The sequence below is a fragment of the Colobus angolensis genome, unplaced genomic scaffold (assembly GCF_000951035.1).
Source record: "Colobus angolensis palliatus isolate OR3802 unplaced genomic scaffold, Cang.pa_1.0 Scaffold7, whole genome shotgun sequence".
NCBI classification, from domain to species: domain Eukaryota; kingdom Metazoa; phylum Chordata; class Mammalia; order Primates; family Cercopithecidae; genus Colobus; species Colobus angolensis.
In genome coordinates, this window is record NW_012120709.1 from 7,304,078 (window position 1) to 7,324,415 (window position 20,338).

Below are 20,338 nucleotides of genomic sequence, written 5' to 3' on the forward strand. Positions count from 1 at the left end.
CAGGAAGTCATGTCTGTAAACAGCATTTTCATCTCAGATTGTGATAGTGATGTCTCATTTGCTGAAATCTTCACAGAAGAAGGGCTCTAAACACATACATTTCCTAGAAGATAAAAATTGCTATAATCCTTTATACATCTTTGATGGCAATCGTTTTAGGAACACTTTTCAAAAGCATATTCTTGATTTTTAAAAGTTATGTAACTTTTTCTGGAGGAATCATCATGGACATCCATTGAAAAATATGGTTATTCTTAAGGACCACTGAGATGTTGTAGAGTTAATTGCCCAAGGAGACTTTGTTTTTAGAGTATATAATTTCATTAGGGGTTTTCAGATTTTACATTCCGTTCCACTATTAAAAGGATATGAGTTGTTATATCTTGCTTCTACTAATGTGCTTGCTTCTAAAGTTCCCGCTTTACTCTTCTTGCTTTCACATTTATTCTTCTGGTCTACAGTGGGCTTTGGTTTTTAATATGAATAATGGAATTTCATAAAGGCAGGGGCTTTTCATAATTATTATTTTTTTACTATCAGCTGCTAATACAGGTAGGAGACACACAATGCCTATTGTTGAAAGAGCATATAAATGAGAGAACTTGAATAATAAACCTTGATTTTTCCTTTAGATGTACCAAGACATTTTTGAGCCTTCCATATCTGGCTAATTGAGGCTGTGAAGTAAAGGAATCACAGATATTGTTGTATAGTTGTTGTGTAGTTCCTCTAAAAGTTATATAGTTCCTCTAAAAGTTATTTAACCAAAGAATTTTTATCAACCTGTAAAAGTATGTGGACTTTTTCAGCAAACATTTATAAAGTACCTATACAGTACTGGGCATGGGATAGTTATTAAGGATAACAATAACCTTCAAACTCTTTTTGGTTTTGTTCAAAGCCCAGTGAGGGCCCTCAGGTTTTAGATTTTTTTAACTGCATGGAGTAGAGCCACTTTGGTCTCTTCCTAGAATAATGGTCAATGCCTAGTATTTAAATAGCTGAGCCAAGAGCACGTGCACCTTAACTCTGTCAGCAGCGACTTTATCTTCTTCCTTTTGACCAAGGCATGGTGAAAACTAAGCCCCATGCATGTCACAGCAGACATCATTGCTCTGAGATTGTCTTGATTTTTAGGCCTTAGTGTAAGGGATTTAACCTCGCTACTTCTTCTGTTATGCTGCATAGTTGAATTGCTCACTAGATGGAGCCCTTTTATTAGAAAGCTCTAAAAAGTCAGCCTGTTAAGTAAAAACTCAAGTAATCATAATCAAAGAGGTAATCCCCATAGAGCTTTAAGAAAACAGTCTATGGATGAAGTAAATCAGAAAGCCATCATATAATAAAAATACACTCAGACGTTCAACAGTCAAATCATACTTCTTCTTTTTCTTCTTCTTTTTTTGTTTTTTAGGGACAGAGTCTCACTCTGTCATCAGGCTGGAGTGCAGTGGCGTGATCTTGGCTCACTGCAACCTCTGCCTCCCAGGTTCAAGTGATTCCCCTGCCTCAGCCTCCTGAGTAGCTGAGACTACAGGCGCCCACCACCATGCCCAGCTAATTTTTGTAATTTTAGTAGAGACGGAGTTTCACCAGGTTGGCCAGGCTGATCTTGAACTCCTGACTTCAGGTGATCCACCCGCCTCAGTCTCCCAAAGTGCTGGGATTACAGGCGTGAGCCACTGCGCCTGGCCAATTCATACTTCTTTAATATGTTTTTACATTCTGAATACTCTAAATCAACTTCTAATGGGCATCAGCATAAACTTAAAGCTCACTCAGCTCTACCTTCAGAGTCACAGTCTGTCCGTTCACAATACTTGCGATTTGTGTCACAACTTTTCACTGAGATAGGCACAGGGGAACATGAATGAACTTTAGGTCAGATAGACCCTAGTTTAAATTTTTAGTTCACCACTTTCTAGTTCATGTAACCTCAGAGTTAGCAATTTTGGGGAATCGATTTTCTGTTTCCATACAATGAAGATCATAATTCTTAGCTTGCCACATTGTTGAGAATGTACTCAGTACTGTGTTTGAACATGACAGGTGCCCTGTAGATGGTTTCTACATTAATAACTATTATTATAATTATTGTTGAAACTGCTTGCCTAAGACACTCAAGCCTCTGATTAATATATTAGTGGTATTTAAACACTAACTCTTAACAGTTACCTGATATTGTTTTGTACTCTTAAATAAAATTGAACAACTCATAGAAGTTGAGGGAATTTCCCTGACCCTCTACAATGCCTGTCTCATTTTTGTTTTTTTCCTAAGGAGCTCAAGGTTACCCTTGAATTAGACCTTGAAAGAGATAAAAAGAGTAGAGGCAGTAGGAAGACTAGCCATATTTGGGAAAGAGACCAGTTGGGAGATTTTAGTGGATGGCCTCGAGCAACAGAAAAGTAACCCCTCTGGCATTGCCACAGGCACTTGCAGGTCATTGAACACGTGAGTGATCTAATCAGTGATGCATCGGAACAGATCATTTTCCAGGAGGTTGTGAAGGGGAGAGAACAGTCAACCATTTAGGATGGAACTGGTAAGATTTAAAAGGCCTGAATCAGGAGAGTAGCAAAGGGATGAAAAGCTCTAAGGAGATTTTTATGGATAGGATCAGGATTGGGCTACTGTTTTGATACTAGGAGTAGGGGACAGGAAAAGAAGTTTCCAAGTCTCTGAGACAGTGTTGGAAAGAATGGTGGTTTAGCTTCTGACATTAGCTTGTGCGTATGTAGGAGGAAGGGAAAATTTTGGCCATAGGGTTTGAGGAGGCTGTGAGGGCCAATGAGAGGCAGTTAGAAAAGTGCAGCTAGAACCAGGAGCGAGCATGGAGTTTGATGCCATTTAAGAAACGTCTACACAGCAATTACACTGTATAGGTGTGAAGGTGAGGGTACCTAGCAAGGGGGCTTACTAAATGAAAAAGAACAAATGGCCAAGCATTGGTCTTTGGGGAATGGTTTTATTTAAGGTTCAGAAAAAGAAGAATGGACAGGATGAGAAATCTTGGCCAACAGTAGTAGAAGCTGCAAAAAAAATGATTTAGGAGATCAGGAGAGGACACTGGTTTTAACTCCTAAGACATCATTGGAGATCAGTAAGAAAGCAAGTTCACTGAAATGGGAGGGGCCATGCTGTAAGACTTGTTAAAATGAAGATTCCAGGGTTTTGCCATAGACCTTATAAACCACAATGTCCAAGACGGAGGCCTCGGGAAGCTGCATTTTGGTCAGCCTCCCCACGTGATTCTTATGTACGTGAAAGTTTGAGAACCTTTAGAATAGAGAAAAATGTCATAGTGCCCGGCACAGCCCTAAGCACACATTGGTTATTTACAATTGTTTTCCTTAACCTATAAAATCCCTTTAAGAGCCAAATGTCACTAGGCTGTGTCTTACCATTATAAAGGCATGTGGAAAATAGTATCCTTAAAACCTTCACCTGAGTCTCAATTATACTCAGAGCAGAGATCCACTTTACAGTGGTATAATCAGGCAATCAATACAAATATGCTTTGAAGGTTGAATTGAGAATTAAAAGCATAGATTGAGAATTGAGTGTCTGGTTCATTATAAACAATCAAATGTTTCTGTTGTCAAATTTTAAAAGGCAAATATTTTGCTTAAAATTACAAAGGACAAAAAGCTCCATAAAGTTTTCTTGCCCAGTGAATTTGAGTTTTTATAAGGCTATAAATCACTGGTTTAGAGCACAGTTACATATGTAAGACACACACAAGATGCAGAAATCACCATAACACATATAAGCAAAAAAAAAAATTTTTGTGATGTTTAAAATAATAATTTAATGATTTTCCTTTAGAAAATGTGAAAACTAATGAAGAAGTATGTTAAAACCACTTATAATTTCATCACCTGAAGAAAACTGTTAAAATTTGGTGCACAGCCTTCAATCTCCTCTGTGGCAGTGGTTCTCAAACTTCTTGATCTCACAACACCTTTATAAACTTAAAAGATCAGTAAGGATCCCCAAAGGGCTTCTGTTTTTATGGATTATATTTATTGATATTTACTGTATTAGAAATTCAAACAGAACATTTTAAAATACGTATTTATTGAAAATAAGAATAAGCCTATTACATATGAGCACAAATAACATAATTTTGATGAAAAATGATATTTTCCAAAAGAGTTGAACTGTTTTACATTTTTCCAAATATCTTTAATATCTGATATAATACAAAATAAATGAATTGTCATATACATTCCATTAGCTTCAGAGCAATGATACCTTAGGCTCCTGCCTGCCCCTCTATCTCCCCTCCACAGGTTCTGTTGACCACGCTTTTGAAAACTACTCCTCCGTGATAAACACACAGAAAAGGACACATGGGTGGGGATGTGGGGAGGGTAGAGGAGTTCACTGTATTGTTGCTATCATAGTGCCCAACACACAATAGATGCTCAATAAAATTGTTGAATGAGTAAATAAAATATACATTTTTAACATAAAAAATACTTTGCTACTCACTTTTCCACTTCATTTTCAATGGAGTTGCAATATGCATGTCTTTGACACAAGCAGCTTTAACTCTACGGGCTCAGGTGGAAGTTTTTAGCATTGAGGCGTTCAGTATTACTTAGATATTTAAGCTGGAAACAGCCAGTGTTTGTTGGCTGTTTCAGATTGTTTCATTAAAAAAATCTATGAAAAGAACATGTAATTAATGTTAAGAAATCTGTAACTAGGCTGGGCACAGTGGCTCACTCCTGTAATCCCAGCACTTTGGGAGGCCAAGGCGGGTGGACCACTTGAGCCCAGGAATTTGAAACCCTGTCTCTACAAAAAATACAAAACATTAATTGTCTCGGTGGTGTGCACCTAATAGTCCCAGCTGCCTGGGAGGCTAAGATGGGAAGATCACCTGAGGTCAGGAAGTCAAGACTGCAGTGAGCCTTGATTGGCCTGAGCAACGGAGTGAGACCCTGTCTCCAAAAAAAAAAAAAAAAAAAAATCCCCCAACAAGGGCCCAAAAAAAAAATGCAGGGTTTCTTGGTAAACTGTCACGGGCAATTTAGGATTCTTGCCAAGAATAAATTGGTAAACTTTTTGTCTTACGCATTAACATCATTTCATAGCATGAGTTCTTCAATAGCATTATCTATAGTTGCTGCGTAATACTTCACTAGATTGGTGTGCTCTAATTTAGTTTTTAAGTTCTCTACTGATGAATACTTAAGATTGTTGTGATTTTTTTAAATTTCCACTTTTATATATAGTATTGCTTTAGTATCTTTCTACCTCCGTGCACTCCTACTCCCTTCAGAAGTGAAACTGTCAATAGCATACAAAATGTGTGTATTTCTCATTGTTAAACAGGCCTCTGGAAGACATTGTATCAATTTTGGTGAATTTTTAAAATTTCTTTTATGTTTAAGATAAGCATTGGTAAATTTTGCACACTGACCCAGTTAAACTTTTGTAAATTTACTCATTAAATGCATTAGGCAGCATTTAGCATGAGGAATGAGGCTTGTGGGCAGATCATTTTCCCAATGATAAGGGAAGAAATGGCTTTCAGGACTGTGCGATTACCTCACTCTCCCAAGCAGTAAGAGGCAGGATTTTCAAAATCTTTTTCAAAGAGAGATTAGAATCTTCTGAAGAGAGAGACAATAGGTGACAGTGTTATTTTCACATCCTCTTCAATACACCAAGACAGTAAAAGAGGAAGCATTAGCACCTGAGGAAACTTCACTGTTACAGAGTCTACATTAAATCATCAAAGCTCTCTGCAGAGTTAACACCTGCAGTTATAGCTCTCAGCAGAAGAAAATTCTGTCTAGTCAGTGCACAGATAATTGAAAAGTCATGACAGGTAGTATTTTGTGCTGTGTGGTTTTGATGCATTTAACAATATGTATGTCTTTATTTAGTGATGATAATTATTCTGTATGCTTTTCCCCTCCCTCAACCAGTCCCACAAAATACTATAAATACAAATAAGGAGACCATATATATCTAAAATATTAATTACAAGATTTGGGGTACATTTTAAAGTATAGTTTTGAAAATTAGGCCATTGTAAGGAATATTGTAATCACTTCTACAACTTTGGAGTTTGTTTCCTTATAGATCTCTTTATAATTTATCTTAATGATTCAAAGAAAGATGGACTTATTTTTACTGGAGGAAGCTGTTGCTATTAGAAAATGTGATTTTTTGCAAAAATCTTTCCTTTTTTTTTTTAGGAAAATGGTTCTGCAGTCCTCAGTAATATCCTGATCAAATCAAATGGTTATAGTTGGCTAGAAGATTTATAGGGAAAACGTTTATATTCTACTTGAGACCACTATAGTCTGATTCTTAGAAGTCTTCAGAACCTGATAATGTTCTCACTTCCCACCTATATGCAACCAGCACACCCACATGCATGTGTTCATGTGCACACACACACAGTTCTTTAAAGTCCTGTCCTTCTCTGAGTGCCTCTACTTCTTCAGTTCTTCCTCAGACCATGTTTCACTGGGACGTTGTGCTGTGTGGGCTCAGGGTCACTCCCAAAGCTGCCCTGCTAGCAAGCTGTCTGAAAGTACAGCCTGAGCATCACCTCTGATGAAAAGACTGGAGGCAGGTCCAGAATTTTCCTCTCTACACTTTCCAATCTTCAGATAGTCTTTGGGAACCCCAGTTTAAATGGCTGGATCTCATTCTGGAAGTGTAGGGTTAAGACCCAGGGTTGAGCTCCAACAGGAAAATGAAATTATAATGTAATGTGCTGCTTTGGGAGAGCTGTGGAGGCAAATACTGCTGATGCTGCCTTGCAGGTATAGTGCTGGGACCCCAGGGAGGATAGATAAGGTGCCCTGAATCTTTAAAAAGACTCATCATATAGAAAATGAACCCAGAACATCTTTCCTTTTTCTTACTCATTCATTTAGCTAACATTTACTGAGTTACTACTGAGCATCAGACACTGTTCGTGGAGATTCCATTCTATCTAGGGGAGAAGATAAAAATATCAGCAATAAGAACAAAATACCAGATACTAATACCATGCAGACTTGAAGCAGGAAGATATGATAGTTCCCTGGGCAACTATTTCAGAGAGTATGATCAGAGAAGGCCTGACCTTCAGCAGAGCTCTTGAAATTTAAGATGAACTTGAAGGACATGGCCATGTGAAGATCAAGAGGAAAACATCTCAGGGCGTGGACATAGCTGGCCTGAGGTGGGAGTGAGTTTGGCATGTTTGAAGGAAAGAAAGAGGGCCATTGTGACTGGAGTCAAGTAGGTGAGCAGAGGCAGGGACACAAAGAGGCAGGGGAGACCACCCGGCACCTGACTGCATACAGTTTGTGGGCCAGAGTAGGAAGCCAGTTGAAGGGTTGTCAGGGAAGCAGTGTGATCTGATGGGTGTTTTACAGCTGTCCTCTGGCTGCTCTATAGATAATGGATTGTAAGGGAATCGAGGTTCTAGGAAGCCAGGAAGCCATTCAGCTGGCCAGGTTGGAAATGCTATTGTCTAGGACTCTGGTTGTGGAAGAGATGGTAAGTGCTTGGAGTTGGGATCAGTTGCAAGTCTTAAGGTCATTGAATGTTGCAGATTAAAGGTGACCTGCCTGGTGCCTTGATTAGCAGCCTCAGATGATACCTTTTTATTGTTGGCTGAAATATTTTTGGATCATATCTCATATGTAATTCCTAAATTCTGACTTCACTTGAATAAAAAAGAAAAAAAGAGTATCTGGGTATACTGAGCACAAATTTGCACATAGTGACAGAGGTTGGGAGCTGAGTGGTTAGCTTCTCTTGTTAAGGATGGGTGTACTCTGGTTTGCAAAGCCTCCACCTGTCCCCATCATCTTCCTGATGGTGAAGCTATAGTTGGTTGCCGTTTATCATCAACTTATCCTATTATTTTTCCTATATCATGCCCAATCAACTTACCATATTCTTTAAGCCTTTTAATTTTTGGATCTCACCTCAGATAGTCTGAACATGAAAGTGGGGGAAAAAAAGGCTTTGGGGTTCCTAGGAATCTTGGTTTCTACATAGCTGTAAAAACAGCCTATTTAGCAACTTTAATATTAAACAGTTAAATAATAGCAGTCTCTAAAACCAACCTATATTGTTACAAACCAGGGGTTACCCTGGAGAGCATCGCCTAGAAACACAAGAAAGGTTTCTAGTGTGCTAGTAATCCTTGATTTCTTGATCTGGTAACATGATTGTGTTGAGTGGAAAAAGTACCGATGTACACTTATATATGCACTTTATGTGCATTATGTTCCAATTACAAGTAAAAATGAATAGCATTCTTTAAGAAGAGTTTTAAATACAGATGTCCTTAGGTTGAGTGTTGAGGTTTTGACAAGTTGTCTTGCTCTTTCAGCCAAGCCAAAGCCATGTACTCCTGTAAAGCAGAGCACAGCCATGAGCTTTCCTTCCCACAAGGAGCGATATTTTCTAATGGTAAGTATGTCACTTCCCTCTAAGTTTATCATCATGGGGAGGATGAAGGAATAGCATGGTGGTATGAGTCTCAAGTAGAAGCCAGAAGCCTCAGATTCTATCCCAAGTCCTGCCTCTCATGACGGGCATGCATGAACACATCAAATCCCTCTGGGTGGCGTGCATCTGTAGTCCCAGCTGCTTAGGAGGGTAAGCCCAGCCCAACCCACAAAAAAATAAATAAATAGGCTGGGCACGGTGACTCACGCCTGTAATCCCAGCACTTTGGAAGGCCAAGGCAGGCGGATCATGAGGTCAAGATATTGAGACCAGCCTGGCCAACATAGTGAAACCTTGTCTCTACTAAAAAATACATAAAACTAGCCGGGCGAGGTGGCGGGCGCCTGTAGTCCCAGCTACTCGGGAGGCTGAGGCAAGAGAATTGCTTGAAGCCAGGAGGTGGAGGTTGCAGTGAGCCAAGATCGCACCACTGCACTCCAGCCTGGCGACAGAGCAAGACTCTCTCTCAAAAAAAAAAATAAAAATAAAAATAAATAAAAAATTTTAAAATTCCCTCTGGATCCATTCCTCCCCTGCAGGCATTTGTGTGTATGTGTCTGTTTGTACATGTGCGTGTGAGAGGGAGAGATGGTTTCATTTGACTATGTGAATGCAAAGGACATTCCAACTTTGAAGGCCTGTGACATTGTTTTGTTTGGACATTTAAGTCGAGCGTATAGCTGGCCCTGTATATGCCAGGAGTTCTGCATGCACAGTTTAACCAACTATGGATCAAAAATGTTGGAAAATAAATAGATAAATAATAATACAAATTTTAAAAATATATAGTATAACAACTATTTACATAGTTTTTACATTGTGAAAGGTATTACAAGTAATCTAGAAATGATTTAAAGCATATGGGAGGATGTCTCTAGGGTATATGCAAATATTAAACATCATTTTATATCAGGGACATGAGCATCCGCAGTTTCTGGTATCCACAAGAAGCCCTGGAACTAATCTCCCACAGATATTGAGGACTGACTGTGTGCATACAATCTGATGTGGGACTTTAACCCATCTGTTTATATAATTATTTGACACAAATGTTGACCGAGTGCTATTTATTTGTTTATTTTGCCAGTGTACCCATCAGTGGAACCAGGATGGTTAAAGGCAACTTATGAAGGCAAAACGGGACTAGTTCCAGAAAATTATGTTGTCTTCCTCTAATACTATTTAGTGGATGGCAGTATCTTCATGGTATCCATGGTAACGAATAAGTGCTATGATTTTATCTGACACAGATACACAGGGATCAGCCCACTAAGTGAAAACAGTCCATTTCTATCAAGTTCTTCACCAGCAGACTATGTAGCTCCTTATTAATGGAAAAAAAGATTTAAATTGTTGGCCATTCTTTTTTGGTTGGTTTCTTACTTTAAAATATCTTGCTTCTGAAAAATGTATTTTTGGATAATATGTAACTCTCCACAATGTCTCTTCCATAGCAATTGCAGAGTTTCAAATACTGTATTAAATACTATATTCCAGAAATTTGGAAACCAGAATCTGCTATATGGATTTTGAGATCTGTCCTTTACTGCCTGGCATTCTCTGAGGATCTCTGAAATTGTTAGTTAAAAATGTAATTTAAATTGTTCATTTATTGTTTTTTTTTTTTTTCTTAGAAATATACTGCTTTTATATATGATTGTTTTGCTGGTCCTAAACATTTCAAGGATGTAAGTCTTTAATATAACTTTATTTGTTTTCCAAGTAGATGATAATATTCAACAGCAATAATGTATATGGTATATATGAAGCAAGCAAAATTAAGTCATACACTGACTCCACTGTAAACAATCTGTCCAGAATTCCAGACACCTTCCATTGGTTTAGCACAGGGATCAGCGAACTTTTTCTGTAAAGGCCTGATAGCACATATTTTTGTGGTGGGTTAAATTTGGCTCATGGGTTATAGTTTGCTGACCCCTAGTTTAGAAGGTGTATAAAACTATCTTCATAACTTTGAGAGTTTTATAAAATTTTACATTAAAATATACTGATAAATTATATGCACATATTTTCTACCAGTAGCATTGTAGTGGCATCACAGAAGAATATTTACCAATCATGGGAAAACTGTAAAACTAGAGTATCAAGGCGTACAACTTCACTTCCACTTGGAAGATTGTAAAGTGTCAAAGTATTTTAATGATAATTTAATTTGGACTTTTGAAATGTTCTCCTACAAATGAAAAAGATGCTTGAAAACGTTACAAGGGAAGCTATGCCTTCTGAAGTCTATCCTTAGTTGAAACAGAAAATAAACACAAAGGTACAAGATCCTTAAGTTACTTTGAACCACAGAGGTTGAAATTGTTTTATGATCTTTAGCAGTAATAAAATCTGTCCATGATTTTCTTCTGTGCCTTTTAGTTTACAGTCTTTATTAGCAATTTCAGTCAATTTGTAGAGCATAGTAATAGGTATTTACTGTCCACTTATATATATATATCAGCATCTGGTCATGCACGAACCATTAATTCTATATTTCTATTTCAATAATTCTAATATATTATTTCTATAAATATAATATCTATATGTGGCAAAGAGCCTTTCTTCTCAAGATCCTGAAAAGCTGGTTACCTGACCTTTGAGTGCCACAGTCCTGACCTGCTAGTTCTTGACATCTTACTTCATATTACTTACATTATATTACTTCAAAGTTCCCCACTGTGCAGACTCTCAGGTATTCACTGTATAAAACTCTTTACATGTGATTATAATCTGTAATCTCGATCTCTTCTACTTAATTAATGTTTCTAGAATTAGTAGGTTAAATATACATGTACACACATAACTGTTCCTCAGAAAAGTTATGCTTTTACAAATAAAAAGAATAAGATTAGAATTAACAAGTAGAGAGAATAACTGTTGGCAGAGTCAGAATCAGGAATAAATATCAGTGAATCAAAATAAAAGAATGAAAAATATTCTGTAATAAAAATTAGCAACGTAATGTAAAAGTTTGATAAAAGACTATCTTTCTCTTTTACCTCTCACTGTTGACCTCTGTACACTGTAATACCGTGTGTTGCTGCATCTTCTTGGTCTAGGTCCTTGGTGACCTTAGTAGTAATAACAGCATTGCTGACACTCTAATTGCCCTCTGCTGGAACAGAAGGTAGTTTCCAATGTACCAGTCCCTTAGTCTATACGGCACCCTTGTTTTAAGCATGTTTGCCATCATCTGGTATCCTGCTAGATTAGAATCTCTTAAAAGCAAATTGGTTTTCTTTCAAAGACCAACTTGACTCCAAAGAGAGATTCAGAATCCTACTCCTCCTGCTGCTGCATAAAGAAAATCTCAACCTTCATTTTATTTGAACACAGACCAAAGTGTTCCTGCTTCTGAGTAGTCAAAAGCTAATTCTACGGATGTTCCATTCAGGTTTAAAGCTTTTTTACTGCATAGGACGTGGATATGAAGCCTAACTCCTGTATCTGATGGCAAGACATATGTTGCAGCCACAGTACTGGCTACGGTCCCTTTGCTGAAACAAGCTACAGAAGCACTGATTCAAGTTGCGCTTGTGCTTGAAGTTTTAATCTTCCAGATTTGTGAGGATGGCTCTTTTTCCTTCATAATGGATTATATGTGTAAGCAAGTCACGGCCATATACTGGAGATAGGCTGAAGCTGCTTTTCCCTTAAAGTAAGTTTCCTACAGATAAGGTATTTATGAGCATTGAGAAAGTCAGGACATGTACTCTAAATCACACAGAATGTTAATTCCACAGGAAGGCAATGCCAGACATTGGAAGAGGATCACATTCAACTTCTAATAGTAGTTCAATAACAAAACCTTACCTTTTCAGAAACAATGTGAAGATACATTAGAATTGCCACATTCATACCTTCGAAACATGCAACCTGTGCATCCCAATCACTGCTTACAGTGTAATCAGTATGACAGTGAGATTGAGGGGGTCTAAATTTAAGTTCATCATCTCCTGTGTTATGTGAAAATATCCCTCAGTACAAAACATTTATGTATTTCACAGATGACTCTTTTGTTTTGCCATAAGGCTACCAAGTTTATGGAAACTGGTCAACTGAAAGATTTTTCTGTTGTGTTATGTGTAAACGTCTGAACAGTAAAATCATCTTTGTATTCCTGTAACGTTCATGAAGTATGAGGAAGCGCATTTCTCCTTGTTTGATGTGAGTGGTTTTGCTTGTTGCATGGGTTGCCTGTGCTTTGTAACTTGCATGAACACAACCAGGTTTCTCAACAATGATTTGTCTGCTGACTGTTTTCAGAGATAGTGGAGGAAAAAAAATGTGCCTTAAAAACCCCAAATTATCTAGGTTTCCAAGTAGGAAAAATAAAGATACATATGACTTTTATTATTATTCTATGATAATTAGCTTTATATAATGTGGCACCCTTCTTAAAAATTCACTATGTTGTGAGGCAAACAGATTTCTTACCATAATCTGGTATACCCTGCTCACCTTCTCACTCCTAGCACCATTCTGGTCTGTGTTGAAAAGGGCATCATTCATGTGGTTTCGGTTTAGAAGAGTCCCTCAGAGCTTTCCCTTAAGCAATTTCAAATTGTACTAATACGTTAAATTATGTATTCAAGATGCCTTCTTTAGCATTTAGAACCCCAGCTAGACTTACACTTTGACTAAAGCCAGAGGCAGACCAATTTAGGGAACAGATTTTGTTCTTTGGTTTTATGATACATTTGTAATTCACAGCTGTTAGCATGACCTCACATCACTGCGTAGGACCCTGAAATCGTATCTCCTGGTCAGGTCACGAAAAAGAACAGAGGCTTGACTATTGTCCAGAAGTTACTTCCCTCTTGACTAAAGCTTTCTCCATAGGGTAGACATTGCTATTTAACTTTGCCTCCTACCCTTTTTTGTTAACCTTCCAAAATCAAAACACTTTTAAGAAACAAAGATAATTTTCTGGACAGTCTGTGTCCTGCCTGTCTCCCGTTGATTCACAGATACAATATCGAGCATTCATCAACTAGTCTCAATTTCCTGAACACATTCACTGTATCACTCATTGTCACCATTATCCCCCTGCTTCAAAATGTGCCGGTTCCACTGGGCAGTAACCTTCGGAAAACTCAGGTTTATGAATGATGTGGACTTTTGGAGGATCAAATCAATAAATTGGATTTTTTATTTTTTGAGGGCAGCTGCACTCACTGTTGTAAATAGTCTTACATAAGAATGCTGACAGCATTCCCAGTAAGCCATTGGCAGAAAATTGATCTGCATGTCCTAGACCAATGTTTAGAAGGTGTTCTATGGTTTAGGGGTCCCAACCTGTCATTCCTTTTCCTCTTGGCACTCATGAGAGAGATGCCAAGTTCAGTGTGAATTTTTCTTGGAGAAATGGAGTCTGTGTGCTTACTGAAGAGTCCCAAAAGGCAGAGATCATTTTCATTTATTGCCATCATAAATATTCTCCACCATTCAAGATGCTTGTGTGCAGGGCTACTTGGCAAACGAAAGTGTTGGAGGAGGCAGGGGCTGACGGTGTCAAAACCTCCTCAGTAGGATAACCACTTTCTCCCCTTTGGACCATCTGCCATCTTTCCCCAGTGTTTCCCATGGTGTTTTTGCATCCAGAGTTGACAGCAACTCAATTTTGCCTTGAATTTACTCAGTCTTATAGATTAAAAGTGTGCGTTTTATATAAAAATGCATTTTATATAAAAATATATGGCTACATATACCTATATATATGAAACGCACACTTTTAATCTCTATATGGCAGCATTTTTGAGGTTTTATATCTGTCAGTGCACCCTCAACTGCCTCCTTTTTGCAGAGAATGATCCCCACAAGAACTGGTCTAAGAACACTGTCTGCACATGGTTTATATTTAAAATCCAAGATACCACCACATAACAAAGTTGGGATTTTCAAAGTCCTTGATTTCTGAGCTGAAACCTTAACAATTAGGGAATTTGGCAGGGAAGACACCTGGGTTTTTAATTCAGAATCCTATTTATATACTGTTAAAATTTGAGGTACTGTAGTTTATATAAAGTCAGATGTTTAGATATATTTCAGTACTAGGAGCTTCTTTGCAGTCATTAACTTGACAAATTAAGTAATAAATATAAAAGTGATTGTCCATAAATTATCGTTGAATTTTTTGTTTATTTTGTAGTGTTTCTGTATTTATCTGCACTTTGTGTATATATACACACGTACATGCGCCAACATGTAAATAACTTCATGTTTATTCCTAATCTGAATTGCTACAATATTTTTAACGTATGGTTACACTGTGTTTTAAATTACTTTAAAATAAACTTTGTAAGCACATTTTCATTTAGTCTTTGTACTTGAAGACCCACTGTGTTGAAGGGCAATTCTCTTGGCTTTATGTAGAGAAAAAACAAGGTTTCTGGTACTGTGAGTGATCACTTTGATATGGCTAAATCATAGCAGAATTTGGTGACCTTCTCCTCCCAAATTGGTATTCTGCAAGCTTTGGAAAATGTTAATGTTGATAACCTATTAATAATGCAGGTATCCACCAAGGGGAGAGGGAAATGGGTGATATGCAAAATACTAAATATAACAAGCACACAAGCTTACCTGAAAATATATGTTTGTAAAAGTTTCCAAGTGTACTGTGAATGAAATATCAGCATACACATTCTTCCCATCTATTTTTATTAGTTTTATGACCCTCTTGGTCATGACTTGACTTCTAGGTAAAACTTTGCTTCGCTGCATCAAAAAAAGAGAATCGTGTATTTCTTTTGCATTGCTCCATAGATTATCAGAGTGCAGCAAATCACCTTGCCAAAACTAAGCCTCACAGGTTGACCATTGGACAACCTGGCTTGCTCACTTAGGTTGTAGTTTTCATCAATATCAGAGGAAAAGAGATAAAGTGATGACACAACACCTGTTAAGTTATAAGGATTAGTGTTAACGCCAGTATAGTTAAGCAGGAACGGACTGTTAGGTTAGATATTATAGATTATTGTAGATGAGCTACTGTTTAAGAATGTTGGTTAAAAACGTTGGCGTGGAATCCCCTATAACTGATATTTTAGAATTAAAAATGAATTAGCTTCCAGTGATCAAAGCTGGAATGATGTGAGCAACAAAATAATGCAGTATTGAATGACTGGCTTAGAAAACAAAGTATAAAATGAATATCCATTAATCCACATGGATATCAATGACAATAAATTTCACTTATGTAAAAAAAACGAGGGAGAAGAGACAAATCTTTAGATATTCCAAATCATAATTGGAGTTATAGTTACTCTTCCCTCTAGCAGATAGAATTTAATCCTCTCCTGCTTAAAGGTGAGCTAGACTTAGTATCTCATTTCCAAAATTTAGAGTATGGAAAACTGTCATAACTTTACAGAAAAGAAACCTAGTAGCCACTGTCTTAACCAAGTGGTAAAACTTAATATCAGGCCCGGGCGTGGTGGCTCAGGCCTGTAATCCCAGCACTTTGGAAGGCCGAGGTCGGCGGATCATGAGGTCAGGAGATGGAGACCATCATGGCCAACACGGTGAAACCACATCTCTACTAAAAAAACACATACACACACACAAAACTAGCCGGGCGAGGTGACGGGCGCCTGTAGTCCCAGCTACTCAGGAGGCTGAGGTAGGAGAATGGCTTGAACTCGGGAGGCGGAGCTTGCAGTGAGCCCAGATTGGGCCACTGCACTCCAGCCTGGGTGACAGAGCGAGACTCTGTCTCAAAAAAAAAAAAGACAATATCACTGATACCATGTGGTTGACTTGAACCCCATAATATGTGATGTGAAGAGCACTTCCCCTCTGTGGTTTTCTTTCCCCAAACCCGTAATTCCAGTGTAACCATTAGAAAAACATCAGATAAGCCCAGATTGAGGACGTTCTACAGAATAGATCTAAGCCTAGTACTATTCAAGACTGTGGAGCTCGTGAAAAATAGGTAAATACTGAGCAAATGTCACAGATCAGAAGGGACTTGGGAGACAGGACAACTAAATGCAATGTGGAACCCTGGACTGGATTCAGGAACAGAAAGGAGACAGTAATAGCTGGGCATGGTGCCTCACGCCTGTAACCCCAGCACTTTGGGAGGCCGAGGCGGGCGGATCACCTGAGGTCAGGAGTTCAAGACCAGCCTGGCCAACATGGTGAAACCCTGTCTCTACTAAAAATACAAAATTAGCCAGGCGTGGTGGTACATGCCTGTAATCCCAGCTATTCAGGAGGCTGAGGCGAGAGAATCGCTTGAACCGTGGAGGCAGAGGTTGCAGTGAGTCGAGATTGCACCATTGCCCTCCAGCCTGGGCACAAAGAGTGAAATTCCATCTTAAAAATAATAATAATAATAATAGATAAGTTGGTGATGTCCAAATAAGGTCTAAACTTTAGTTAATAGTTTAAAAAACAAGGTAACAAAACTACTCAAAACATAGTACTTGAGCTGGGGATACTTATATCATTTTGGGTATTTAAGTGACTTATTAAAGAATTAAACATTTTCACTTGTTCCCCATTAAATTTTGATCTGTGTGTGCAAGATACATCTCCTATTCATCAGTCAATCTCAGACTAGAACAGAGTTGGGCATACAGAAACACAGTAGAGTAAGCCCCTTTCATTAAACGAACAAATTCATTAGCAAAAGAGCATTCATTGTAAACCCTTTAATAATTGAAAGAATACGGTTGTGGGAGTGTGTTTTTGTGTCTGTGTCAATTCTCCCAGGAACAGTGGGATCATTCTTCAACATCCATGAATATATGGATCTACTCTGGAGTTATTTATATGTTGATGGGGTAAACAACCCTCTACACACATGAACATGTCTTAAGGGCAGAGGTTAAACAGATTTTCTTCTGTCATTACCAGACCTAGCAACACTTGATTGAGCTGAATGATATGGGGGTGATGTTGAAGAACTCAATTTTCTAAACCATTAAAAAATATTCCAAATTTGGAAAATTAAGCTATATTAAACTTACAGTTGAAGTTTTTGAACCAAATAAGTTGTGTTGTTAACTTTGAAATTGTGTACAGTCCAAAACTGAAGACAAAATTCTTTTCAAGTTTCTAACATGACAGTTCTTGCTATTAGGGGAAAAAGGAGGGGGCTATAGATAAGAACATGGGTGATAGATAAGAACATTTGAATCTTTTTTGAATAAGATACCCTGGGGAATGCAAATCCCCAAAATACTGGTTGACATGCTTGTAAATGCTGTTTCTGGGTATTTGGGGTAAATGAGCCAAGCATAGCATTCAGCTAGACTCAATTTGTTGACAGAAATAAGTTATCTGGAATATTCTACCTTTCCAAATGCCAGGAGCCAGTCTGCTGAAAAGGATTCTCTGGATCAGCCTGTGCTAGAGGGAGGAAAACAAAAATATGTATTTCTAATCCTCATAGATGTTTATTTTCATCATATCACAGATTTACAGACTCTTTTTTCTTTTTTTTTCAAAGAATGGGTCATAAGTTGCCTTTGCAATTACCCAATTCAAATGGCTTTCAAACGTATTTTTGGAGCAATTGGAGCAGAATCATTTTCTTTAAATAAATCTTGCTTGGAACCCAATACGTTAAAAATATGAGTCAAGCTGCTAGCCTCAGTGCCTTCACGTGTGCTGAAAAATGTCTGCCCTTCACCCATGCAGGTCCACAGATGCGTTTTTTTTTTTTTGAGCCAGTCTCGCTCTGTCACCCAGGCTGGAGTGCAGTGGCACCATCTTGGCTCACTGCAACCTCCCTCTCCTGGCTTCAAGCAATTCTTCTGCCTCAGCACCCCCTTACAGATGTGCACCACCACACCCAGCTAATTTTTGTATTTTTAGTAGACACGGGGTTTCCTCATGTTGGCCAGGCTGATCTTGAACTCCTGACCTCAAGTGATCCGCCCACCTCAGCCTCCCAAAGTGCTGGGATTACAGGTGTGAGCCACCGCACCCGGCCAGGTCCACAGCTCTCGCATCTCCATGGAATGCTTGGAGCTTTTCAGAGCAAGGTTACCAAATAATTTAGTCCAAGCCTCTCATTGTACTAATTAGGAAGTTGAAGACCATATTAACACAGTTTCAGCAGAATGGTGAGCTCTTATCTCCTCTGTAATCTGCTACCAGTTTGTGGATCTGTGGGGAGGGCAGCTTCTCAGAGGGTTTGATCTTTGGAAAGTTTATTTGGAAAGGATATCCTTTGATAAAGGATAACTTTCCTGGTGGGTACACATGGAACAGGAAGGCAAAAGATAAGTAAGACCCAGCTCACGTTGGCTGTTACAACGAAGAACGTTTTTGCGGGGAGGGGATATACAAAAATTTCAGAAAACAGGCATGAAAGGTCTAGTCCAGTGCCTTGCAACTAGTAGGTGTTACTCAATTGTTAAAGACTTAGGGGGTTGAGTGTGCAGCTTTCTAATGCAAATGTTAACAGAAGAAGTGAAATTTTAAGCTTCATTGAAAGAAATCAGTGCCTCCGGTGTATATGATACATAGCCATTAATCAACTGTTTCCCATGCACTGTGTCACAGCAAACTCATCCTTCCAACTACCAGACACTGTCACTGGATGTCTCCTCTGCTCTTTTTATTTTTCCAGGAAAGACAACTAAGGCTCTGGCAGGTGAATTTATCTGACTTATTCATTGTCACATCATTGGTATATGGTAGAGGTTAGACTCAAACTCAGGTATTCTGGCTTGAAACCCAGTAAGTACTCTTTTCATTGAACCACCTCTTTACTACACCGAGTGGAGTATGGTAAGCTTTGGCTACCACACTTGAAAGAGGTATTTGGCAAACTCAACCTTCTCCAGAAGAAAGACGAAGATGGTGAGAACCTTATCATATGAAAATGTGTGAGACCTGAGCGTCATTACTGACTGAACTTTTGACCTCTTAAAAGCTATTTAGTTGCAGAATTTCAGACCTGAATCAGAATCAGCTCCCCAGATGATATGTATAAACAATGAGGTTTGAGAAGCACAGGTTTAGCAGAACTATGAACAAGTTCTTTGGGACTATCTGAGGGCAATTTTTTGATGTTTGAGGGCAAGATATGTCTAGCTACTCCAAAAGCCAAAGGTCACTGGGAGAAGTCACAATGATTGAGATTTAGGTTCAAAAACATAATTATATTGCCACGTCTTCCACAAACAGAACTCAGGAAACAGCTTTCAATCACAGGGAGTGTTTGAGTGGGTCTAGATGACCGCTTGTCAAAATTTCACAGAATAGAGAAATTCAGTAGGCATCTGAACACATGAAAATTATTGTGTAGGACCTATTCAAGTCATTGGAGATCCTGAGAAAGTTAGATATATTTCCTCTTTTCAAGAGATCCGTGGTTTATTGTGGTAACATGTACAGATCAATAAAATATAATACTATAAAATGCTAAAAAGATTAAGCATTGGGTGCTTAGGATCCTGAGATAGTGCACTATTCTGAACCTGGGAAATAGCAGAAATGATGGAAAAGATAAGTAGGATACAGACAAAGAAGAGTGGATGATTTTACCTGGGTGGATGATGTTATCAGCCAACCAAATTTTGGCAGAAGTGAAAAGCCAACAGGAATAAGACCCCAAAGCCAAAAGGAGCAATCCCACCCAAGACGGGGGATTCCACATCACATAGGGGAAGAGGCTAATAGAGGGATAGGGGAGAGGGAGGGGATAGAGTGGGTGAAGGGAGTGTTGGGATGAGCTGCGTTTATTCTTTCAACCAACATAGTGCCAAACACTGTTCTGGTTGTTAATAACTTAAAAATTAGACATGGTTTTTGTGCCTGAAAAGTTCATAGCTCAATGAGGGAGACAGATATGTAAGTTAAAGACCACAGTACATTTATTTTTGTACCT

At 38.4% G+C, this 20,338-nt stretch overlaps 2 protein-coding genes across 2 annotated transcripts in view; both read left to right on the forward strand.

Moving 5' to 3' along the window:
* ARHGAP42 (Rho GTPase activating protein 42) overlaps positions 1 to 14,800 on the forward strand; it is a 312,517-nt gene extending 297,717 nt beyond the window's left edge. The window contains exons 23-24 of the mRNA XM_011926606.1: positions 8,363 to 8,442; positions 9,569 to 14,800. Of these exons, the coding sequence (XP_011781996.1) occupies positions 8,363 to 8,442; positions 9,569 to 9,657 (169 nt within the window). The 3' untranslated portion in view covers positions 9,658 to 14,800. The remainder of the gene's footprint in view (positions 1 to 8,362; positions 8,443 to 9,568) is intronic.
* On the forward strand, positions 13,209 to 13,599 carry TMEM133 (transmembrane protein 133). The gene is given in 2 exon segments (XM_011926605.1): positions 13,209 to 13,373; positions 13,375 to 13,599. Coding segments are annotated over 2 exon segments (390 nt in total).
* Positions 14,801 to 20,338: the final 5,538 nt, after the last annotated feature.